The sequence below is a fragment of the Petromyzon marinus genome, chromosome 34 (assembly GCF_048934315.1).
Source record: "Petromyzon marinus isolate PM22_M1 ecotype Great Lakes invasive population chromosome 34, UKy_Petmar_22M1.pri1.0, whole genome shotgun sequence".
Lineage (NCBI taxonomy): Eukaryota > Metazoa > Chordata > Hyperoartia > Petromyzontiformes > Petromyzontidae > Petromyzon > Petromyzon marinus.
In genome coordinates, this window is record NC_133700.1 from 9977708 (window position 1) to 10004558 (window position 26851).

The window sequence follows — 26851 nt, forward strand, 5'->3', positions numbered from 1 at the left end:
AATGTCCACATGGTGGACGGATTCTCAGGCGGCTCCGAATTTCGGCTGCGACTCTTTTGATCTCGACCACTGCCATCGTCTCTGTGCTGCCTCTCGCTTGTGCATATGTTCTCTGAGCGGGAAAGGCTAAAGTGGGAACATTTCAATAAGTGCATTGATGCCTGCTTCTCAATATGGATGATCAAAAACATAGGCACTGATAAAGCACATGGAACAATAACATAAACACGTGTTCAGAGAAGCACGGTGAAGTACAAGTTAAATTATTCTACACTTTTTAAACCCTAGGTCTCCCTTGAATAACGCTTGCGTTTAATAATGAGCTCCGGCAAACGTTCCTTTGTCAATCCGCTGCCAGAAGAAGGCCTTCCCATGCCACGACAGTCACGGGAGTTGTTTGACCATACTTCACCATGCCCATCAGTGGGGGTGGTGAAGAGAAGAGGGGGTTGCAGGATCGGATGAGAAATCATTTGCCGCTCACCGTTGGTTATGGAATCAAACGCAGATTTTCAGGCTCACACCACGCTGCGTTAACCAGTGACACCCGCTCATCCCCAATTCATATTTTTTTACCTGGTCATGAAGGTCATGTCATTTCCACGAAGGAACAAGATAATCTTATCAGTGATTCTCTAAAGAAGGGACATAAGTTGAAACATTATTTTGTTATATACACTTTTAGCAGTAATATCAGCTTTGGCACGTTCAAATTGTAAATTTAACTTGGAGGTCAATTTTGATTTAAAGCTTTCGTGACTGCATGGATTCATATTCTTGGTTCTTTCGGTAAAGTCACGTAGAAGGGAAACAATAAAATAATAAAAATGTTACCAATGTTATAGAAGAGCCCAAAATAACAGTGGCATTGCTTCATCATCGAGGGGGTGTATGTTGTACTTGTTTCACACCGTACGTAGCCAACCGTGCTAATCGGAGGTACGGGGGAAGCACAGCAAACTAAACACAAAAAGCAGTTAAAAACAAATGAGTTTTCAATCTAGACGATTTAAATGTGCATAGCTCCAGTGGCTTCCTAATATCGAAAGAGCGTTCCAGATGGCTGCAGAAGCGCATCTGAAAGCGTGCGATGCAGTGACCGTATTTCTTCAATGGTTCTGGCAAGGCTCAGATATCAGACTACGAGATGACGATACATACTTGGTAACGAGCAGAACGGAGATACCCATAATATAATCCACATTCTCACTGTTGAGGCTGTATACATCAGCTCCACACCGCACACGTTCTCAACATTCATTTCCACTTTTGTATTTGAAGCAACGGGGGCATTTTATAGCTTCCTGCTCCTTCCCCAGTAACGGTCCTGAGAGTGTTTGATTGAGCACAGCAAGTGTCAGATTAGCAGGAGGTGCCACACACGGAGGGTGTGTGCCGACACCATATGGAGCCGTCACTGTCCGTCTTTGTTGAACGCTTCGAATTTGTCCACCTGTCGCCCAGACACGTGCTCTGCTGCTTCTGCTGAAACACGATCTTTTTGCCCATGCAGTCCCAACATTCTCATCACAAACAGGTTAGTCCCAATTTTACCTCAACATGAAACGTGCTAAGTCTTGCGACACACCCACAAAAGATCATGTATGTGTATACACCCGTGGACACTTCACCATTTCCACAATTCGCTGAAGGTCTCCAATGCAGTGTTGGCCATTGGGGTTGTTTGACCATATTTCACCATGCTTCTCAGTGCGAGTTGATCAATTTAGGAGTGAGGGGAGGGGGTTATAGACCAATGCTACTGCTCAATCCACACATAAAGGATATGATGGGGGGGGAGGAGGCAAAAAGGATATGGGAAACATTGCACAACACAAGCAGTGAATATATGCAAGGCTGGTATCCACGAAATGTTTATTTTTCGTTTTTATTAACATTACGGTTATCATGAGTTATTATACATTTCAAATATAATAATCCGGCAAAACACACCCATTTCTGAAATCGCATTTTTTAGGCCAAGCACCCACCCACCTACTCAAGCCTGTCAACCCATCAAAGAAACGTCCCACATGCAGTTTACACCATGGGCAGGCATTCATAGGCTCATGACAGGAGCTCGTGTGTAGAGAGTCTGTACACAATTTTATTTTACACAAACATACGCCACCCAATGTGTCAGGGGTGCGCAGGCAGGAACAAAAACTAAAGAACCGAAACAAATTAAAAATGTAACTGCTGTAATACCAGAAAAGCAAAACACGTGCCTGCTTTAGGTGGATGAGTGAAAAACCTGAGACAAACATTTATAGATTTTTTTTCGTGTTTTTTTTGTTTTGTACAAAAGTAAACACCATGAAGTTACAAAAAAATTGGAAAGTACAAGTTGCCAATCAATTACGCACGACTGAAATTTTTTTTTATCTGAATGCTACGCCACTGATCAGACACAGCAAAGGACATTTAATGAGCATTTTGAAAGAAGGGAAAAAGTACATGAGTAAAATTCCTACACGGTGTGTTTATTGAGCGACGAAAGGAAAAATGTTGTCACTTCAAACACACTTCCACGTGCACATCGGTTAAACTGAACGTTTACCAACAAGAGTGAAAGTGTGGCCCGCGTTGATGCGCGTACAGGTGAAGCAAACGTTTACAGGTGAACGCAAATTCGGCACTTTTAAACTGGCAAAGATCTTTAAAAAAAAATGATATTCCCAACTTGGATCATTCGTAAGTTAAATTTCTGGAAACGTGCAAATACATTTTCTGCCAAAGCAAGGACTATAGGATCGCTAACTCTATTTAACACCCAGGTGGATACTGAAAATCCGTGCATCCCTGTTCAAGTGATATTTTCATTTTAACATCAACGCATTTACGTGTAAAGACGACTCATGACTTGACAATGAAAGGTTAGTGGGACATTGCTGCTTTTTGTCGAATGCACTTGCATGAATAGTTTAAGGCTGGATCGGGAATATAAACAAGTTATTTTTTTACACCCAAAGCATTTATGTTAGAGTCAGATGGAAGCCACAAGGACCCTTTAGAAATAGCATTGTGCAGTTTCAAGACACTCGTTTAAACATGTGCTTTGTTTTGTCACTGCAGCATGAAACCAATCTTTGTAAATGCTTGCAAAAGTGATTTGTAACCTAACTAACGACGGTGGTGATAAAGTAAAATGTTATTCTAACAAGATGTCAATTTGAAATTGTGGCATTCACTGGAGCGTCAAACAAAAGGCATTGAAGCAAATAAAAATTTTAAATAACGTATTTATTCCATGCGCTTTTAAAACGTTTTTGATAGCATTACAGTAATGGACTTGTTTTAAGTGCTTTCAACACCTTCAAACATCGATGTGATTTCAATGCTTTCATAGAAATGCAGGAAAAGCAGTCAGCAGTGTTTCAGGGATTTTGGCAGGGCAACGTCAAAATGCTTTATAAATCATGACCTTAATGAAAAGGAATGCCCTGCACTGGTGATACAGGCAACTCAATGCTCACAGCAAAGTTTAGACTTACTCCTGTATCAAGAATCCCCAGTCGGTGGGTCAAGCAGGCAGAATTAAAGCAAATACGGTGAACCTCCCGAAAGTAAACCTCAGGCCCAACACACCCGGACACACGACACTCTGTAAGATGAACACAAATTCTCAATAGAACCAGTGCAAACGTAGAAATTGTGAATTAAGAAAACCAATGCTTCCTTTTGGAAAAAAACACCCCATATTTGCGAGCGTATTACTCAAAAGCAATCCATTCGCATACTTTTTGATGCGCACATTTTATCCACTTAACTTTCAATTAGGCTTGGGAGGATGTGGACTGCGTGATTGCTTGCGCGTTATCGGCTTGCGTTTAAAACAAGCTGGGAGGATGGGATGTAGGAGCAGAGTGGGGGGGGGGGGGTCCGAGCCCCGGACCTTCCCCAGCCTGTTGCGTGCGTTCGTATATGGCGTGTTGCTCGCTCGCTTCCTTGCTTGCTTGCCTGTCCGTCTGTCCGTCCGTCCTCGGCCAGCTGGCCAGCCTGTCGCTTAGGCAACGTAGTTGTACTCGTCCGTGGAATTCTGGTTACGCTCAATGTACTGCTTGTCGATGAGGTCTTCGATGCATTTCTTGATCATGCTCACGCTGGGTATGAAACGTGCTCTCGATTGACTTATCACCTGGAGACAGGCAGGGAGACAGAAGACACACGATTGCACGATACAATTTAAAAGACTCTGTTCACCGTTACTTCGTTTTGCCAGGCGAGTCTCAGACACTCTCAGGAGGGTCCTGCTTAAGATATCAGGCCAGTGCAATATTATATGTTATGGTGTTATGCGAGGCTTGTCCAAGCGGTGCTGATATTAGCAACTTACTTTACAGCCCTTTGTCAATCCACTGATGGATGAAGGACTCCCCATGCTTTGCGGGTAGCAGGAGTTATTTTGGCCTCACTTTATACTGGTGAGTTTGGGTTGAAGGTGGCGAGCGTAGAAGTGGGAGCATCGTAGTAAAGTACATTAATGGATTTTGCTGCATTACCCTATTCTACCCACTCCATAGCCAAGGCAGCACTATGACAACCTCTAGTGCAAGGTAGTCGCTTATCCAACACTATCCAGGCTCAAGCATGCTTAGCTGTGGAGCTCTGATGAGATCGGGTGCATTCTGGGATGGGGATATAATAATATCACCACCACAATAACTTAAATAATAATGATGAACAATATAACACGCACCTCCTGGATGAGGGCGTTGTGCTTGAGCACTTTGCGTGACTTCATAATTCGGACGATGGCCGCCTTCAGGTACATCTTACGATCCTCGTCCACGGCACTGCGGGTCTGCTCCACCTCCTGCTGTGGGAGTCACGTGTGGTTTCGGGGGGTTGGGGTATCCACGCAACGGAGTGGACATGCGTGCGTCCACGTGTGTGTGTTTGCACACGTGCGCACACCAGCGTACAAAAGCAAACATAACATCAATACCACTGTCAAAGCCATCACCATAATTTAATTCTTAAAACGGGGCTTTAACATTTAATAGGATATCAAACAGTAGGCATTAAGCAATGCAGACTCATCGGGTCAATATCTCGTACTATGCTCATTATATGTATATCGCACCATAGTGTATGTGATAATTGCTTACTTACGATGTTAGAAAGAACAAAGTAGAATACAAATGGCATGTTAAAATAAGACGAAAAAATGTCAATCCCAATACCGAATAATGACAATTCTTTCAATTGTTGGAGGGGTGAATTGTTAAATTCCTATTATCTTAAAGGTGTTGTAAAAAATATGTAGCAAAAATGTATACTGTATGCGAAGAGACCACTGGCTCAGACCCATCGAAATACAAACCTACTGTGGTGTTAGAGTGAATAGACTTCCGCACTCAAAATGGGAATGCTAAATGTACATGGCAATGCAAAAGCCCTACCTGGGGAGTGTCTTTCTGCATGGCCGAGGTGATTTTAAACTTTGTCCTCTTGCTGCTGAACTCCATGTTTAGGGAGAATATGCACTCTGGTGTTATCTCATCCTGTTGGAAAAGTGAAAGTCTTCAAAACAAGAGCATCCAAACACAGGCATAAACTTGTAACATAACCTTTAGATCTGTCAATCCACTGCTGGATGAGGGCCTCACATTCCACCACGTTGGTCAGTGCGGATTAGTTAACTGGGTGGTCCGGGACCGGTTCAGATATCACTCGCCACTGATGTTAGCCGTGGCTGTAAATTGAACTCGGGCTATTGGATTTATAGCACTATGAACAACGTCACTGCACCACCGCCCACAAAAGTTAAATTATTGTTCATACATATGTGCATACAAACTAAAGCATAAGTAACAGGATATCATTACACATGCTCCAGTCATTGTGTTTAAGGAATTAATTTATGTACACTTAATTGAAAGCCAGTGGAGGGATCAGGGTATTGTGGTGATGTAGAATCATTTTACAATCTTCTCTTTATATTATTGGTTCTTTCATAAAAAAAATGTCTTATATTTTTATTATTTTATCGTTTCCCTTCTACGTGACTTTACCGAAAGAACCAAGAATATGAATCCCTGCAGTCACGAAAGCTTTAAATCAAAATTTAATCTTCTTTTTCTTTCGGATGAAATATTTGGGGATTGCAGCAGATTCCAACAAACTGATGTTGAGATGTGATATCCATTCGACTGCTTCAGGAGTAGCCAAGTGGATTTGTTTTAAACCACAAGTCTGGCTGGGACATTTTGGATCATCTGGAGTTTGGAGAATTTTGGGAAACCACAGAAGTGAGAACTGCGGTAGTGAAGTCTGGATGTGACGGTGGCATGGATGAGGGTCTCAGCAACAACTGGTGTAAGGGACTGGCAGATACGAGCAAATGTGCTCACCTCCTTGCCGCTGCTGTTGACAAGCTTTACGTCGATGAGCGAGCGGATGGTCTTGACCAGCTCGCGCTCGTTGAGTTGCGTGCTGTACTCAAGCTCTCGGTACGTCACCTGCTCGGCACCGTTGAATGCCAGCAGCACGCCCATCTGGTAGGTGGTGACCGTCGCCACGTACGGCTTGGGAAGGTAGTTCATCTTCATTTCACCTGCAGGTGGACAACCACTTAAGTGTGGGGCCTCCAGCAAATGCACGTTCAGCCAGGTTAGGCGGTGGATCATCACTGCTGCGCTAAGGGCAGCTTGGGATGTCGCTGAAGGTGGCTGGGTGGCTCAGAGGTCAGAGCTTGCACTGCTGATGTTCTGGGTTCTAATCTGAGTTTTAGCCATCCGTGATTAGTCCACGTTCAATGATCCCAGCCTAATCAACAATGACTGGTGATAAAAAAAGATAACCTGAAGGGATCTTGCTGAGCTGTGAATGCTGAACTCCCGGTTTTAAATCCAGACGACAACCTGAGATTAAACTGGGTTGAGAGTCAAGCAAGTTTGATGGTTCCAAAGAATGCGCAATTATTTTTTGTGGTCATTTTGCCTAATCTGGTTATTTGACCTTTGGCAATTTAGTGACAATAAACCTCTCAACCACCTTAAAAAAGTGTAGTGTAATAAAAAAGTGTAGTGTAATAAAAGATGTCAGATAAACACCGACGATGTTAGTGTCACATTTTTATTACGATGGTGTGCAGTGTTCTAAAAGAAAAGAAAACAGCATTATGCAGTTTAACATGTAGGCTTTCGCGACCAATATTATTCATAATAAAGGTTTTTGGGTTAGATCGCGTTATTTATAAATGTGTCGTAACCCTCTACCACCCGACACGGCCAATCAGCAAAAAAAGTGTCACGTTGACAAAAGACAAATAATTCACTACTTTAGCCAACCGGTGTGTTGAAGAGTGAATCCACAGCATTTACAGTTTTGAGTACGACGTTTCGCTGGTAAATACATCCAGCATCATCGGGCAATTCACCAGAATGGTAAAGCCCTCGCTTGCTCCCGGTTTTATATAGAGCAGCAGGGTGACGCCATCATTTAACTCATATCAGGTGCAGTGATTAGAGGCGGAGGGGGGGGGTATTGTAATTATACAATCGATTAGTAATCAGTCACTAAATGCGGAGAGTTCAACTGTGATGAATAAAACACATGAAAGAGGTTGAAATTTGATGGTCATGATGCAGCACACTCACCTGTGCAAAGGTAATGCAGCCAGGTCAGTTTCCTGCCATTGAAGCTATCGTTGTAGAAAATTTCAAACTGCGAAAAAGACAGGTATTTTTGCACGATTTATTACTTCGTACCTTTTATGCTTTACATTTATCATGCAGATTTATGTTTCAGCGTGGGTAATTTGACGGGTGTGTGTCTACGCACCATCCGCACGCACTTCTCCAGCTCCTGGGGGATGACGAACGGCGTGGAAGGAAGCTGGGACAATGGCCATGCGCCCGCCTGTGACACCACACACACCGCATTGCAATGTCAAGCTGTTGCAAGCATGAAGTCAAAAGCTGGGAGGCATCGCTAACATTCAATCTCGACCCATTGACTTTCTTTGGGGAAGTAACTATCTTTGCATAATAATAGGCGTAATGATTTGCAATTAATTGCCCCATTTTAGCATTGCAATTTGATTGAAGAATCGGTTACTTTTTTTTACATTGTGATGAATAGAGCGGGCACTCATAGTTGCAGGTGTCATATTAACCCTTTGCATAGAACATTTGAGGAATTAAAACATATCAACTCTTATACATGCAACTCTATGCACGTAATGTGAGGTTTACAATCAACACTAACTGAACAATTGATGCATCGCTACACCTCGAATAATAATGCTAGTAACGAATAAATAAAGATACATATGAAAAGGCAGCCACCTGCAGCACGTATATCTGGAAGCCGACGCCAAGATCGATGGGCGTCTCCTGCTCCTTGATGAAGTTGCCGAATTTGTTGTTGAGGTCGGCGCTCAGACTCATGTCTGTGTACATGCGGTGCAGCTTGCTTGTGAACTCGTATCCACATGCCTGCTGCTCACGCACACAGCCCGACATTCTCATACATCTCCCTACTCCCCTCCTCAAACTCTTCTCCCTCATCCCCCCCCCCCCTCTCAGGTCACTACTCCTCTCCTTCACACTAACTCACCTTTCCCATCTCAATGTACTCTATTCCCCTCATTGCTCTCCCCTACTTCTCCCTTTAAACTTCTAACTCACCTCCAAAATGCTCTCCTACCTGCACCATCTCACATAAATCGACTCCCCTCTAAATGCACTGTGACGTCTCCCATCTTGTATTCTACTCCGTTCAACACGCTCTTATTATTATCACCTCTCATCTCTCCTCCACGTACTCTCCCACCTCTTCCCTCTCACCTCACTCTACTTTGTTAGGAGCTTTGAACCCTCAAATCAGCTTTCAAAATTGTGGCTTGGCCCCAGGAAAGCAAACAATTCACAAATGTATCTAAATACTAAAACTAGTTTAGCTACCAAGTAAAGCCCACTGAGCTCTTTTTCAGAAGCGACTTGGACACAAATGAAAGCTCAACAAAGTGGCTTATTTGTGGGACTTTACAGCAGCCAAATAATCTAATCGCATGTTTCTAAATGTGGAGTGAAAAACCAGGGAGCGCGGAGGTAAAATCCACACGACCACGGGGAGAACATGCAAACTCCAAATATACAGGCATCAGGGTCCGGATCGAACCCACAACCTCCTGCATATCAGGCAAGGGAGATAACATCTCGCCACCACGCAGCCCCACAGCCACAGTAATTGCTCGACTTTATTAGTCTCAACCATCTTCAGAAAAAAATCTAAAATATTAAAGATTTGAAAAATTGTACTTCTGCAGAAAATTCAAAAGAAGTTCTGAAACCAGTAGAAGCAGAGCTCTTCTGCAGTGAACAGTGCAGAGAAATTTGAGGTGTTATGGGTGGTCACATAACCAAGTTTTGCTATAGGTTGAAAGTTTTTATTTTAGCATTGCCCTTCTCTGAATATGGTAGTCAATCCTGCAGGGAATAATGCTGCTGTAATGAATTAATAAAAGAACATTGTCAGCCAGTCAAGTCGTTTTCTCACAGTTAAGAAAGTGCCTTTAATACTCTATCTCAAAGCAATGCTGGCAAAGAAAAAAAATCCCACTCACTGATTGAGATTCCCCCATTAAAACGTCACTCAATCCTCAGACCCAAGCCTCCCAAGTGGTTTCTGGTGACTGCCTTGACAGTTCTCATAACCTTCTCTAAGATCAATACCTTCATGCAATCCACATTTGAAACACTATCGTGGTAGGAAATATGGATTGTGATATGAGAGAACCATGCACATTTTTTACCTTCAGTTTGTTGATCATGGACTCTTCTGAATCCATCGACATGGAAAGCCCGTGGATTAACCTCTTGGCCAACATTCTGGCATAAAACTAATGAGAAAAAAACATCTCCATGAACATTCCTCATCCACATTAAATAAAGCTTATATTCAGAATACACATCTGCATGATGAGGTGGTGCTTACAGAAGGTAGTACAACAAACAGGTTTTGAAACCTTTGGCATTTGAATGCTCCCCTCTCTTATATGTAAATTTCTTCGGTCACTCCAATTTTCTCCAGCAAGATAAAAACAAATGTTGATTTAAAGCTTTCGTGACTGCGGTAATTCATATTCTTAGTTTTTTCGGTAAAGTCACGTTGAAGGGAAACAACAAAAATAATAAAAAATATATAAAACAATAAAAAATTCTCACGACGTTTCGACCATAACTCAAACGGTCGTCTTCAGGTGTGTTGGTTTGCATACATTTATTTTAAAACGGCGCATTTATTTATTTATTTAAAAACCGTTTGCGGCACGCGCAACGATTTGGCAGTTTATTTAGGACTAGTCCATCTATATTCTGAAAAGAGGGAGACTAATTTTTAAATAAATAAATAAATGCGACGTTTTAAAATACATTTATGCAAACCAACACACCTGAAGACGACCGTTTGAGTTATGGTCGAAACGTCGTGAGAATTTTTTATTGTTTTATATATTTTTTATTATTTTGTTGTTTCCCTTCAACGTGACTTTACCGAAAAAACTAAGAATAAGATAAAAACAAATCAATACAAATTGCCAAAGTATTCAAAGAGATATACTCCTGTAATATTCTACAGACTCTTAGGCTTCCCAGGGTTGGGGATTTCCAATTATTTACTTTTCACTGAATAACAAATGTGTCAGAGGTCTCACGATGGCGAGAATTCAGCCTTCTGTGAAATGAGGAGCAGGCATCTGAAGGTACTTGCCTTCTGGAAGACGTCCTTGTCGTCAATGTACTTAAAGACGACGATGGAGTTGGAGAGTTTGTCATCCACCTCGTTCTCGGTCATGCCCTTGGCTGTCTTCTTCAGCATTCCGTCGCAGTACTTCGCCAACTGCACAGACACGATTCATATTGGTAGACAAGAGTGAACATTCCACCACCGGCACTCATTACACCCACACGTGCCTCCAATTATCAGCATTGGCTTACAGCCTAGTATTGATGTACACGTCATGACAAATTACTGGTAATAACACCGTACATTAATCAACATATAGGAAGGCTTGTTTAATTATCAGAATTATATCACATATAATCGCCCAATTAACATGCCTTCAACATTAATGTCTCCCGGTAGCGTGAGTAGCATGTTGATTTAAAGCTTTCGTAAAAAATATTTTATTTTATACCTACGTGACTTTACCGAAAGGACCAAAGAGTATAAGTAGCATGCTTTGAGATTGATGATTGTAGGCAGTTTCCCACTAGTTAATTATGCTACTGAGGTGTGAGAGGTTAAAGAGTCATTAAGTGTAACTGTATCATGTCCATATAGAGCCTTTTGGTCAATCCATTGCTGGATGGGCGCATCCTCATGTCGTGTGGATCGTGAAGGTTCTTTTGACCATGCTTCACCATGCTGGTCAGAGCAGGTTTGTGTAGGTGGGCAGCATGGAAATGGAAGCACATAGAATAAAGTACAATATATTTGTATGCACTGTCCTCTGCCGCCCACCACATAGCCCCGCAGTAGTCTACAACAACCTATTTGTGCATGGCGATGGCCCATCCTAGGACTACCTACTTTCAACGATGCTTTTGGCTTCAAAGATCTGACGGGATTGGCGCATTCCGGGTCATTTGATCATAGGTCCCAAGTTTATGTAAATACCAGCATCAATTGCAAATAAGAATAACAAGAGGAATATTACACACAGACCACATACCAGTTCTGGTGACTTGCAAAGCGATTTCGGTTCTCTGTAGTTTACGACAGCCGAGCAGGCCTGTGTGAATACAGCACACACGCCTGTGTCGAGCTTTGTGATATTACACAATCAATTAATTCGGTCGGTCAGACAAGGAACGTTTGCTCTCCGTGGCAATGTATGAATGAACGCGTTGCACACGGCACACTGTTGAAACTCACCTTGTCGAGTGCACTCATGAACTGCTGATCTCCGCTGAGGACACTCGTGATGAGCTGCACATACTTGCTGTGCACTTCCAGAACAGACTCGACAAACTGTGTTGGCATCTGTGCGGGCCGAGTGAGAGTGAGCAGAGAGAAGGTTTGGTCACAGTGCAAGGCCACGTTCATTTCCATAGAAAACAACGCTGGGATATTTTAAAATCGGAGCTGCAAAGCGATAACTTGTCATGTAACCTCGTGAAGGTCATTTGTAGTGGATACACGATGGGCAGCAGACGGCAATCCATCAAATTTAATTATTGTGTTGTACTGCTATGCTCCCATATCTATGCACCCTGTGATCACTGACCCACACTGACCAGTGTAGTGAAGTATGGTCAAATAACCCTCATGCCCTGCACAGCATGTGGCGCCCATCATACAGTAGTCGATTGGCAAATGGCTGAACATGTACACATATAGTGGATAGAGATAAATTAGTCTCAAGGATATATATATACATGTATAAAATGGGTAACCATGAAACTGTCTTTTATGGTTTGTCCTTGGAAACAAGTTGCAAGCTACAAAGGGAGTAAAATGAGGTCAAGTGTGTAGAGAAGATAATTTGTAATCGTCCAACTTGCACGCCATAAGAGATAACCATTCACACTCCTAATGTACCAAAGATTTAAACATGTGGTTAATGAAGTATGAGATTGGGTTCAGGCTATGGCTACATGTCTATTGTTACAGATGTCCTAATACATAAGGACACAAAATTGGTTACAGCCAAATACTAGGCAAATAAAATGGTTTAGGTCAATTACCTAGGATAATTCTCAGTCCAAGGATCCAGTTTGCAAATGATAACCGTCTTGGGGAGTGTAACTTGCATTACAGGTGTTATAGGGTCTATCAGTGTGGAGGATTTATTAGAAGATATGGGAAGTAGTGGTGTAGTGGTTAGCATGCTTTGCTACAAACCCAGAAACTCAAATTTATTTCCCAGTAGCGGCCAATATCAGTGGCGAATATCTCAATCCTGCGCCTCCGAAAGGTGGACTCAGCCTTAAATAAGTACCAGGTGCAGTGTGTAAACATCAGTAATGGTGTCACAGGAGACGGCCAGGTGTGGTGCTGCCCACACTGCTCCCTCGCTTGCCATGATGGCCTTTAAAGGTGCTAGCTAACACCACTTGTAACAACAGTCTATGTGGCTATAGGGAATCGTTGCCTTATCAGGGTGGTGTATAGTATAGTGACACCACTCACGTTCTCGTGGGAGAGGTTGCTGATGGCCTTGAGTCCTTCCTGGCGGATGTGCTCCTGCTGCTCTGTTACCATGTGCTGAAGCGCCTGCGGCACCGTCCGTAGCAGCGTGTACATGTTCGCCATGTCTGTGCCGAGCAACACACGGACAGCGCGTACCGACAATGGGACAAGTCAACCAGACACCTCCGAGAGCAGTCACGCCACACCAGACTACTTTTTTTCTAAACGAAGCGCTGTACATAGCATGTTAACTACGCATGACGTTCATGTTGCAGGATGTAATGGCAAGAGGTGGCTGCGTGGCTCAGGGGTTTAGGGCACTGAGCAGGCATTGTTGAAACCGAATCCAGGTAGCAATGATTAAACGCAGGTTCTTAAGTATCATCAGTTTATGGTTTCACTATGTTTTTTTTTTACTTAATTTGTTAAGATTCCAGCTTGTGTATAGCAGGGCATGAGGGAAAGCACAGTTATTATTACGGATATGTTGTGCATTCATTGGTGACCAGGCTGAAACCATAATAATACATTTTTTAAAAAAAGATAGTGTTAATCGAACAAACTGCATATCAAAACTCTGCACAATCCAACAAGGGGGTGTAACTACTGTAAGATGTTTTAAGCCAATTAATTAATACACTTGAGAACCAGATCTAATCATAGGTGATTGAAACCAAAATTGTATCCCAGAATCTCAGTGTTGCTGGCACGGTGCTCTGACCACAATAACCGCTTGCACAGCCACCTAATCATTTTTTTAAACACATTTGTCAATAACACTGTGGCCTTAAACAAAACAAAAAATCAGATAATAGGCAATGTTTCGAGCAATGTCTCTTCATCGCAACACATAGAGAGGCCAGAGGCAGAGCGGACTCTCTATGTGCTGTCAAGCAGGGCCATTGCCTAAAGGGTCATCATATACTTTTTCTTAAGGGAGTGGTGATTGATGAATGTGTTTATTTTTTATGTATGTGCTTGTGACCATTGATAGTCACTTGTGCCACCAAATAATTGTTTAAATCAAAAGTTTACGTGACAACCGATGGGCGTCAGTCGACACCATCTTAAAAATGGCCCTCACCGTCACGGAGCTCCTGCCGCACGATGGTCTGGCACTCGCTGTGCAGGAACTGCAGGTGGTCGGCCACCATGCGCTGCTGGCACTCGCTGATCACCTTGCTGTAGGAGCTAGGGTGCAGGTACTTGCGGCATCGCACCTCCTCGTCCTTCAGCCTACCCAGCACCTACACGGGGCCACCGATAAACACACATGCAATGCACGGCTGACGAGGTGAGACGTACGGACGATGGTTGCGTGTGACGACAGTTTGGATGGGTATGATAACTTGGAATCCCAATGTTGCTGCTGGGGGAATTTATGGAGGGAATTAGCAGAGGTTTAATTGAGAGAATTAATGAATCAATAAGGCTAATACAGACACCCTTCATATGCAAAACAATCCCCATGTGTCAATCAACCAAATGCAATCAATACACTACGATTTAGTACAATGCGAAGGGGAGTTGCGGTGCTGTGGCTCATGGACCTCACTATGTACCTGACGAGTTAAGATTCCTGGCCACAGCTAATCGTGAAGAGTGCTATCTGAACTGGTCCCAGTCACCTCACCCTCCCTCCACCCAGTTCACCAACTGGCACTGACCAGCATGATGAAGTATGGTCAAACAATCCCCATGAGTATTTAATAAAAGCAAGGTGCAAGATTCGTCAAGTGAACACATTTTTGCATGCAGCGCCGACCTGTACTTTTTCTCCCTATGCATGCCGTACCTGCTGCATGTACTGTGAGCAGTTGCAGGTCTGGAGCAGTCGGGATGCCTCTTGCTTAAAATACTCTCCAGTCTCCACCAAAAACGCGCTCTCAAACACGTCCTGGTAAAACTGGAAGGGTGACCAACACGCACAGACCCCAAGTACAAACATCAATGCATATCTCATACTTAAGTGTCTGCATGCTCAAAAGGACTTGTGCACGTAGAGCCCTTTTGTCAATCCACTGCAGGATGAAGGCTTCGCCATGTCATTTGCGCTGTCACATGGAAAGGATTGTTCATCAGTGTATAAAGTGCCCTATGCCAAGTTAGTCTGCTCCAATGGTAAAACTGCTTTAACAGATGTGATCGTTAAGAGTGAATTAAGTGCTACAACGAATGTCTAAAATACAAACGTGTTGGTCATTACATTACATATATTGTAGCAATTGGACCTGTAGTATTTACCAAATTATGAGGTAATAGAGCATTGGCAGTGGTGCACATGCACAAATAGAAAATAAAACATTCGCCCAATACTCTGCCTTGAAAGAAAACCTATATAATAGGCAAACATTTATCCTATTATTTCCCGAAACGGCACCTATTATATCAGGTTCCTTTTTTAGGCAGTGGTATTGACTAATGTGTCAAGTTTTTTTTATATATTTACCTTTCACTTAAATCCGAGGAGGCCTTAGGAAATAAGAGTTATATATGATGCACGAAAGCAAGCAATGATGTTCTGCTTTGTTGGCCAAATTATTCACAAATTCTGCGAAACAAACAATAAATCAAAACAGAGCCCTGTTTCACCAGCATGTGCCTTTGAGATGCAAAACCTCTTTTGCGAAGGAGGCCGGGCCAAGATGACCCAAAGGCAATGGGGAGTGACGTGTCCCATGCAATACAGGGATTCTTTGTCAAGGAAACGCATGTGTGCTAATCAGTGCTAATGCCACACAAACCAGAGACGGTGTGATTAATGTTCTTACTTTTAGCGGAAACTTCTTCTTGTATTGTTCAACATGAACAAAAGAGTTGATAACCCCGTGGATTACTTTCTGATTGGGATTTTCTCCAGATCGATCACTGGAATAAAAAAAGAGCGTATTGAGAACTATATAAGCAGTGACCATTCAAAGTAAAAACTTGCAATCGAATATAAGGATGATGCATGTTTCACATATACATTAAACATTACGAAAACAATGAACACATACTTTTTTATTTCTTTCAGCAGTACCCTGACCAGACTTCCCTCCAGTGGCTCGATCATCAATCTCCGCCAGATGTCCAGCGCCAACTATTAATAAAAAACCAAGAGAAACAAATGAAACAACCCAGACATGAAGGGGCTAGATCACCCAATGATGGAACCTGTGCGACACATCCACCAGCAAGGCAACGACACTTATTTATAAAAAGACAGCACCTTAAATTTTATTTCAAAAACTATATTTTACAGACCTGTGTTAATATACTGCTGGATGTCACCAGAGTTATTTGATCATATTTCGCCGTGCTAGTCAATGCAGGTTGATGAAAGAGTACCGAATGTTTCCGCAAAAAAACACTTGCCAGATGTTAGCCATGGCTGGGATTCTACCGTGAAACTGGTCGCCAGGGTCAAAATGTAATGCCCTATCCATTGCATCGCCGTTCAAGCCCTCTAAACCTACATATGTATAGTTGCGTTGTTACTTTCTTGGCGCAATTCCAGTGTTGTGGTTCCATCTTTATAAAAGCTTTATATAATTTCCATGATAATTTTTATATAAATTCCACTTACTCATGTGGTTGCCTGGCCTCCAACATGTTCATTAATTGGTTCCCTAATATACACACATTGATTATAACTGATTGGTCCTACAAATATACACAAAATGAAATATTTCTTCTTTAAGAACATTACTATTTTAGTTTCCATTCCTAAATTGAGTTTTCATTTTCTCATTTGCGCCTTTATTTCATCACTTTGATCCTTATCTGCCTTGAATAATTTCTTTAGGTATACACAGTGCTCAAGACAATCTATATACTGGGCGTTTTACACATTAGATCAAATATGAATTAGGTATGACACTTAAATTTAAGACATAACAATACAAACAATCGTGCTGCACTCTTGTATTAGCATGACAACAAATACTAACAGATGGGGGGTGAAGGAGCAGTACTGTGGTACTGCTCTTATAAATGCCCTTTTCACACCATCAATAGGTAAACTCCCCCCCCCCCCCGCGCCAAACGGCAAGTCCACCGGCACGTACACCACCTCTTTTCTAAAATCGGCCAATCAAATGCTATTTTTATGCTAATTTCTTTGTCAGGACACCTTGTTTGCTCGCACACAGTTTAAAGGTCCGCGGTCTGAGCGTGGTTGTGTTTCGCTAAATTCTCCTGTTTGATTTGTACTAGGTGCCTCGGTGAATGTATATGCTCTGACTTTAACATAGCTATTTCTGTGACCAGTTACAAGCTAATCACTCAGCTATTTCAATGCTAAATTCTACGCTAATTCCTTTGTCAAGGGGTGCCTCTGTGGATGTGTATACTTTAACTTAGCTATTTCAATGAGCCATTTCAATGCTAAATTATATGCTAATTCCTTTGTCAAGGCGCTTTGTTTCTTCTCACACAGCTTAAAGGTCGTGATCTGAGCGTGGCTTTTTCACTCCAGCGCTGTCCTCCAGACAGTCTCGTCCCTTCACCTGATGAAGGCCACTTGTGTTGTGGCCGAAACGTCGTAATTTTTGTTATTTTTTTTTTTTTTACCTACGTGACTTTACCCAATAGAACCAAAGAGTATAGTACTGTGGTACTCTGGGGCAAGGGAGTGGGTGTTTGGTAATATGTACTGACCCACCCATACTGGACATACATCCGTGAAAAAGAGCTTCATAGCTCATCGTATTCCTCAAGTCTAAATAAAGATTCTGATACTGCTAAACTACAACGTGCAGTTGTCACATCATTCTTGCATTTTAAAACCAGAAAACACATATTATTCACGTAGCATCACAATCGGAGGCTAAAATTATTCAAAAGATCCAAAACCTTATCTGGTGCACTTGTACAAGCTCATCCAACCACACACATGCATGACTGCCACTGAGACACCACCAGCTCATCTGACCACAATTGCGTGCACCACTGCCCACCGTGCCATCACCAGCTCGTGTGACAAGGCACATGTGTAAATGCCCACAAAGACGTCGCCCAGTGGTCACTGACCTCTCCAATCTCCATGAGCTGCTCGCTGCTGTCCATGCCGTACCCATACTGGATATCGGCCTCGCTCAGCTTACTCTTCTTGATGAACTGCGTGTTCAGGTACCTGCATGAGCCAGTGCAAGAGCAGGTGTGTATCGCCGTAAATACATTAGGAACACAATTAACTAAATATTTTACACATTATACACACTACAAACACGTTCTAGATAATTAATGTTACGTTATATATTAAATAGCTTATTCCACAGTATATAGTATAACTATTATTTTTATTTAAAAAAATTGCATTTATTATACATATTAGATGCTTTTTGTATATAGGCAATCTGGTCCAGCTAAGTGCGACATCTGGCTGGTTGGGGTTTTACTGTATTGATAAGTGCATGCTTAATGACCTGCCACTAACTTTTGCCTTATTTCGGCAATTAGGTTTGGCTCTGATGGAATTGTGGCCATTGCATGTACAGCTGTTTGGTTAATCTACTGCTGGATGAGGATCTCCCAAAGCAGTGCAGGTTGTGGGAGTTATTGACCATTCTCCACCACCCTTCTCAATACAGGCTGGCGAAGGTATGGAGAATAGATGTAGTAGCTTCGTAAAGAAGTATGTGGGCGCATAGTACAGACAATAGTAACCCTGCAATTATAAACATGTTTTTGCTTTGAATTGTAGTTGCCAATCCAACCACTACCCAGGCTCAACCGAGCTGAGCTTCCAAGATCTGACAAAGATCATACGCACACCATGTGATTTGGTTATGGGCTGGTCAGTTCAGTCAAATCATAATCATCAAGAAATCTGGGTTTTAATGTGGGCTCTTATGGATCTCAAAGGTAACTATGGAGGAACCATTAGTGACGAGTGGCAGTTTGCACTACTCCATGTTTGCTTTTGAGAGCTAGTGCACGAGAATTAACCAGCAGGGATTAGCAAAACTGGAGACATCGTTTCAATAACAGAGCCGAGATGCAAGAACATGTTCACCAGATTCCCAAGAATGGCTCAATTATGTGATGACATTGCCAATTAATAACTGCAGTGTGGGCTTCAATTATAGCATAGGCTGCAGTGTACACATGGTTGCTGTAAGAGGCTTCTTATTTTGCAAGTAGTAAGCGATGCCAGTGAAATATCATAAAATATGAATGGAGAGTATTTTCGTAAGCAAGTCTTCAAAATTGGCTTGCTCTTCAAACTTAAAGTTACACTACCACATTCTCTGCATAATAAACTGAAAATAGTTTTAAATACCGCTCAGTTTGTTCAGAATAATTATTTATTTGAGCCAGACAACCTTCTAAAAAGAAACATGCTAAGGTCTCTTATCTTGGTTAAATATAATAAGCATAATGCAGTATGTCCAGAATCTGACTCTCCACGGATGGTACAGGCAAATATGTGAAAATGTTGGGTATGTCAACATTTTAAAGATCATTACACTATACACACATATGTAACTGTATACATTGTATTTATGTAATATGATTTAAACATGGGAACATGCTTTAATGTACTTTAGAAGAAAATGAACATCGGCAAGATTAAGTATACATCTCTTTGGGGAAAAAGGCAAGATTAATTATACACATCTCTATGGGAAAAGGTCAGATTTGTGGACATCTGATATAATGTCACACCATGCACAAATATTACACTGGGTGTGGGTGATTAGTTGGTCAAGGCGAATATATGACAGTTGGATATGTGTCACTGTACAGTTAATAGGGAATTACCGAGTTGTGAAAAGTGGTATTTATGGTATTCAAGCATTACACTGCATCACAAGCTGCATCAGTGTTGTCAAGAAAACCTCATAATTCCGACCTGTATAAGCAGTCCATGTAATCCGAGCCCTTGCTGTATTCCTCCCAATATCCATGGTACATGATAAGTATCCTCTCCTCTGACTCCACCACTTTCTGTCAACAGCAAGCAGAGATGATGGAAACACTTAAGTGGTTAATAACAAACGTAAACAATAAAATAACATTAAAACAAACCATCTAGACTCATTTACCAGAACTAAATAACAAATCACTTGTTCATCCAATAATATAAATACAAATTAAATGGTCTGAAGTAATCAGTAACTATAAAAATAAGCCACGCTAATATTAGATTTGCGCTTGAGTTGCCCTTAACATGATATGTAACAACTGGCGATGCAGTGCATCTCAAAGAACCAAAACGAGGGTTTTTTTTGCGAGAATTACTCAGTAAGAGAGTGATTACAGAGCAAATACAATATTCAAAGACAATACAGTACAGACTATATTCAATACAAGAATAACTGAAAAATGAAACTGTGCTTGAGACTAGAGTTTCACTGATACATTTGCCATAAAATGCCTTTGCCCAGGGTCATCTATTACTAAAATAATGAAGGGGGAGGGGAACTCAACTCATACCATTAGTATGTTGGCACAGAGGACATTCCAAGTAGGAATCATGTAACAAGGCTGGGATTAGTCTTTGTTCTGTCACGGAGATTACCTTGTGGAGTATTTGCACGTGCTCCTCCAGGAAGGCCCTGGTTTCAGAGTAGAGCCGATCTCCCAGGGGCTCCGGGTATGCCACACACAGGGCATACACATCGCTGGCAGTGGCCGTCAAAGAAAAACGCAGCATGCAATTAAAGTGAGAGGCCGCTGGGAAGACACATGCTGCTCAAGTGTGTCCCACTCAATTTCATGATACTTTCTGCAGGTTCTGTATGTGGTTTTATTTTTCATTCAGAGTGCGGCTACCCCACTGCGGAGGCACACTGTTGTCCGATTTTGTTTAATGATAATACAAAATGGTTCTATACGATTACCTCAATTAGGTGACAATATGTAAGCAAGGCTACTGTGCTGATGTACTTAACACTTGTGAAATCATCATGATCATCGGCCATGAACATTCCACTGTTGGATGAGGTTCTCCCCAAGCCGTCACAATCCTTCAATGTTAATCATCTCTCTGGCAACTACACATGAGCTGATTTTGTAACAAATTAGAATAGAATTGTCTATGATCATTCATCAATTCCGCTGCAGTACAGTATATGTAAATCATACTTTTATATATGTAAATACATTGTGTAATTCTTGAGAATCTGATATATAAATCAGACGTTGGCTCAAGAATTAACCATTAATGGGTTCCAAATATAAAACTAAATTCAGCTGGCAATTACCAAATATCAACTTAACCTTTTGAAAGTGTTTTTTTTTAAGCTATCTTAACCCATATCCTAAAGTGGGCCACCACCTGTCTTCAATGAGCAGTCTGGCTCATATACCCAGGTTAACCAACAAACGGGAGCACGATAGAGAGAAGGTACAACCAGAACAGAGCTCTCTTAAGCCAAGGATACGAAAATCTGTCGTTCCATGTGATACGCTCGACATGGCCAAGGGTGATGACGCCGCGGATGGTGGTCAGCAGCTTGTTCCACGTCTCGGTGAAGTCTACGGCTCGTGGCTTCAGGGACATCGCAAAGAGGTGCACCGTGCAAGAGGGACGTCTGGAGGGAGGAAACATGTCTCAGGATGATGTAAGGGCGACTGAAGATATTTCTTCGTATCATCATGAATTCATTGATCGCAATAATGTCTGACAGGGGCTTGTGCATGGTATCTGAATTAATAATTTTCATAATTATTTATACGCCTCTCATGCAGTACATCGCAAGGCACCAGAACAAAGGGGAATTTAAGATTATTATTCGGGAAGTGATTTCAGACCAAATACAAAATAAACACAACAAATGAGAATAACAGTATAGCATAAGGCATGGTCAAGATGAAAAAATCATCACACTCATTGTTCTTGATGGCCACCACATCTCACCATCACTGCCTTCTTGATATTCAGGTCAGCATCCATAGTACAGCTTAATGTCTTTTTCCCTCGGTTGCCAAGCCTTGGGTAAGACTCCAATGTCTGTCTTGGTAATATTTACTCTGCCATCCTGCACACATCTGCCACCGATTGAAATACGACTACAATTTATTTTTGTAGATTTTTTTTTAAAGTCTAAGTTGCTTACTCTTTGTTTACATTTTTTAAACGTTTACATGACACCTATAATCCGAAGCTTAATTTATAGTTTCCAGATATATTTACAACAAATACATTCCAAATTAGTTTGAGCTAAAATAATACTTTCTTTTCAGAAAGCTGTACAAAGTGCATTGTGTCAACAACATGTTACAGTATCTGTATTTATATTTACGATCGACATCCACTTTGGGGTTATTTCCTACACAAGGGAAATAATGTCAGGCACTTGAATTGGCTCTGCCAAGTCGACAAGCGACCAGGTCATTATAGCTGCTGCAATGTCAGCTTTTCCCTCAACGTTCCACGTGCGTTAAGTCACAGACACAACGAACCCCCAAACACTATTTTAGAACTGGGAATACGTGGTGCACACTCGTGTAGGTAATCCAAAGTGCTCAGTCACAAATTACAAAAAAGGAAAGGTGATGTCTTGAGAATAAATACTGTACTGTCAAATATTGCATCTCTCTTTTCCTTTTTGCTAAATGAGACCTTCTCCAACGCACGTGCTCTCTGTTTCTGCATGCATGTGATAACGATCACGGCGCTGCTGCTGAGCATAATATAATGCACTATATACGTACGTTCTGTTAATGTGCAAATTCAGTCTGGACAATTACGGATTTACTCTGCAAATATAATTTATCATTATACAGTAATCATGTTCGTATTGAGGTACACTTCGCGGGAAAGCTCCATTGAAGCACCCTACATAATCTAAACAATCACTTCAGGTTTTACTTCCTTTGGTTCAACTCTGGCTGAGCGAAACTGTAACAGTAACTAATCCAACCGAGACCCAACAACAGTGACCAGAGCAACGACAACTCAACAACTAAGGTGAAGATAACCAGTGACAATCACAACTCAACAATCAATATGACAAGGGCTATAAAGGTTCTACGACACTGACGAGCACAACATCTACTACTGCAATAATGTCAATTACAAGCCGGACAAACATGATGACAACTCAACAAGAAAGACGAAGACAACCATATAACAATGCCAACTTAGAAACAACCGCAGTGATGGCTCGATGGATGACAGTGACAAGTCTAACATCAAAAACAATAATGGGATCAACAAGTAGCAACATTATGGCAACAACGAAAACAACCACAAGTGAAAACCACGAATCAACAGCAACTAGAAATAGAACTACAACACCTGAAGCCTCGATAATTAGTGACCACAATTGTAAAGAGAGCCGACTCAATAACGTCAACTAAAAGAAAAAGACAACACCTATACACAATTACTCTTTGGTTCTTTCGGAAAAGTCACGTAGAAATAAATGTAATTAAATAATAGAATACGACGTTTCGATTGCAACACAAGCAACCATCATCAGGCACAAACAAACATAGTAAACTTGGACACACAATGATAATTACAACGATAAAAACTACACCAAATAGAACAAGCACTAGAATGACAATAACTGCAAGGGTATCACAACTATAATTACGATGGATGATTATACCACAGATAACTACAACCACGATAATGGCAATAAGTGTGACATCGATCACAACCGAGACGGGATAAACAATCACAACACGAACAAAAACATCTTTGGTTCTTTCGGTAAAGTCACGTAGAAATAAATTTAATTAAATAATAGAATACGACGTTTCGATTGCAACACAAGCAACCATCATCAGGTACAAACAAACATAGTAAACTTGGACACACAATGATAATTACAACGATAAAAACTACACCAAACAGAACAAGCACTAGAATGACAATAACTGCAAGGGTATCACAACTATAATTACGATGGATGATTATACCACAGATAACTACAACCACGATAATGGCAATAACTGTGACATCGATCACAACCGAGACGGGGTAAACAATCACAACACGAACAAAAACGACAATATCACGATACCAGACAACTTTACCGATAACGACAATGCTGCCGATAACCATAAAGACGTCGATAACAATAAACACCACGATAACAAATGATGAGACGCCATCAACCACAAACATGACGATAGCGACAAATGGCAACACATTATCAAAAACAATCACCACAGCGATGCAAATTGTTAACGATGACAAAAAAAACATTCACAACCGATTTGGCGATGGCCACTTGATTCGCAAGCAACTTCGAGATGACAATAACAAGACAACAATATAAATTGCAACAATGACAGAAACTATATTAGCGATGAACAACACTGCCCTGCGCCCTGGGAGTTCACGAAGCCTGGGATTCGGGCCGCAGCAACAGAAAACAACCTCTACTAACACCGCGACCCTGAAAGCCTTCACAACCTCGCACGACATTACATCCCCTTTGGGTAAACATCAAACATGGACGGACACACGGACACACGCAAACCAAATCGTTTGAACGACCTCGCAAAATGACACCACAAAACGAGTGCAAACGTTGGCGACGTTTAAACGCGCAAGTGCTGCTGCAGAGGCCTGCTCTCGGATAGAACAGGCCTCGGCATCGCAGGTCCGCGCCGCAAAGAAGCGTCGAAGGCGCCTTCGCAGTCGCGATTCGAGGGCAAAAAAAAAACCGAGCACCTTTGCGGCGGCGGCGGCGACGACGACGACTCCCGGATAACTACGACGTGCTGATACGGCGACACTTGAGAAAGAGAAAAGCCCTCCCCCCCCCAACAAGAAAGGCGAGATTGCGAGTGACGGCGAGTGCGCGCCTTCAACCCCAACTGAGCGCGGCCATGGGGCGATACCAACTCCACTCGAACGAGAGGGGTGGTGGGTGAGGCGAGGGGTGATGATTTCGCTTGTTTATTTTGCGGGAATTGTCTATTATTTACTGCGATTCTTTTTCAAACGTGTGTAGGTTGCTTCGTTAGGTACGTTTGCAACTGTGTGGTTTGTTTGTTTTTTTTACGAGTTGTTTAGTTTGTGGGGGGTCGGAAGGGGTGCACGGTGTGAGTTTTTTTTTTTTGGGGGGGGGGGGGTTTGTGGCGGTGGTTTATGTTGGCACGGTCCAAATCAGTTCGCAACTTTATAAAAATCACTTCATTTGATTTGGGATACATTTTCATGTTTAACTTGACTACAGCACTGTCTATTTTTATTTACTGCAATTGTTCATCAACAAAATGTAAATAGTTTTTTTAGGAAATTCACTCTATAGGTGAAATGATTAACAGTTATAGCTGTGTAAAGTATTAACTACGGTAGTCCTTGACTTACAAGCGCGGTATGTTCCTGAAACCCGTTCTTAAGTCGATTTGTTTGTATCTCGGAATTTCATGTTTAATTGTATAGTACATCGGTCAGTATTAAAAATGTGTTATGTTTCAACAAAGGGAAGCACTTTTAAACTCATGAATAATAAGAAAATATATTGTACATTTGCACGCAATACTGTAATAAATGCTGCATAGTAAATACAACAAAACAAAATAAAGTAAAGTCACGTAGAAGAGAAACAATAAAATAATAAAAATATAAAACAATTAAATTCTCACGACGTTTCGACTGCAACACAAGCAATCATCAGGTTTTCACACCTGATGATGATTGCTTGTGTTGCAGTCGAAACGTGAGACTTTAATCTTTTATATTTTTATTATTTTATTGTTTCCCTTCTACGTGACTTTACGAAAGCTTTAAATAAATAAAAATAAAGTAACATGAAAAACATATTTTCACTTACCTTAAGACCTTGATGCTGGCTTGTTTGTCGGAATGGGGCATTTCACTGTCATGTATCACGCAGGATATCTGGGACTTATTACATCTCTTGGAGGATCGCTGTGGCGAACAAAATAATGTTTCGGTTCGTAAGTAGGACCGAAAGTTCGCAAGTCGGGTGATCACAAATAATGTCTCGTGGAGGTTCGTTCGTATTTACAGATGTTTGTGAGTCGGACGTTCGCATCTCGGCAACTGCCCATATTGGGTTTTGTAATGTATTTATTTTAAACAGTATTCCAATTTACTCCTCTCAATTATACATATTTACCAATGGTTGTTACGTATGTACATTCACATTAGTGCACTGTGTAACGAAAAAGGTAACATTAATTCAAAATAGGTCATACAAATACAGGGTACGTAAGTGTAATTATTGTACAATAATTGTAATTCACAATTCTGCAGTGAAAATTACTTGGAGCAGTTTCCTCCACGTGGCACTCATCAGCACGCCAGATAATCATTTGCAAAGTACATTTCAGTCAGCTAAATATCGGTCAATAATTACAGTCAATAAAGACTGATTCTGATGGAGCACATGACCTGTAATGCAGCACTGTGAAGGCAAGGGTTTGGTGGATTGCACAAATGTCGTGAAACTCCCTTCGCCGTGTACATCGAGGTAGCCATACCCCGGCTTGTCAGGAGAAGGCAGTAAAGCAAGTGCTCTAATCGCCATCTGTTTCCATCTGCACGGGGATACAGTGTTGCTCCCTCGCGCGCGCGTGTGTGTGTGCTCCGGTTTCCTCCCACTTGTATAAAGACTCATCATTAATTGTTTGAAGATATCTTTAAAAAAAAAATTTAAATGACCCTCTTGAACACGATTCCTGCGACAACGCGTGCGGCTTTCCTGGCTAAATAATCAAAATATTACCGTATTATTACGGAGCCATCCGTGCCCATGCTTGCTTGCTCCACCATACACACACACGCCAC

The 26851-nt window shown here is 41.7% G+C and overlaps 1 protein-coding gene across 1 annotated transcript; it reads right to left on the reverse strand.

The window, feature by feature from the left end:
* Positions 1-1858: 1858 nt before the first annotated feature.
* Positions 1859-24943, reverse strand: CUL2 (cullin 2). The gene is made up of 21 exons (XM_032965632.2): positions 24764-24943; positions 21516-21665; positions 20651-20753; positions 19982-20076; positions 18157-18259; positions 16143-16225; positions 15915-16011; positions 14939-15049; positions 14228-14390; positions 13144-13268; positions 11887-11994; positions 11684-11743; positions 10720-10848; positions 9764-9850; positions 8295-8447; positions 7789-7866; positions 7605-7671; positions 6357-6559; positions 5406-5507; positions 4700-4819; positions 1859-4138 (listed from the first exon to the last, which is right to left on the reverse strand). The coding sequence occupies exons 2-21, from the start codon at positions 21632-21634 to the stop codon at positions 4007-4009; spliced, it is 2238 nt and encodes a 745-aa protein (XP_032821523.1). The 5' UTR covers positions 21635-21665; positions 24764-24943; the 3' UTR covers positions 1859-4006.
* Between the last annotated feature and the right edge of the window lie 1908 nt (positions 24944-26851).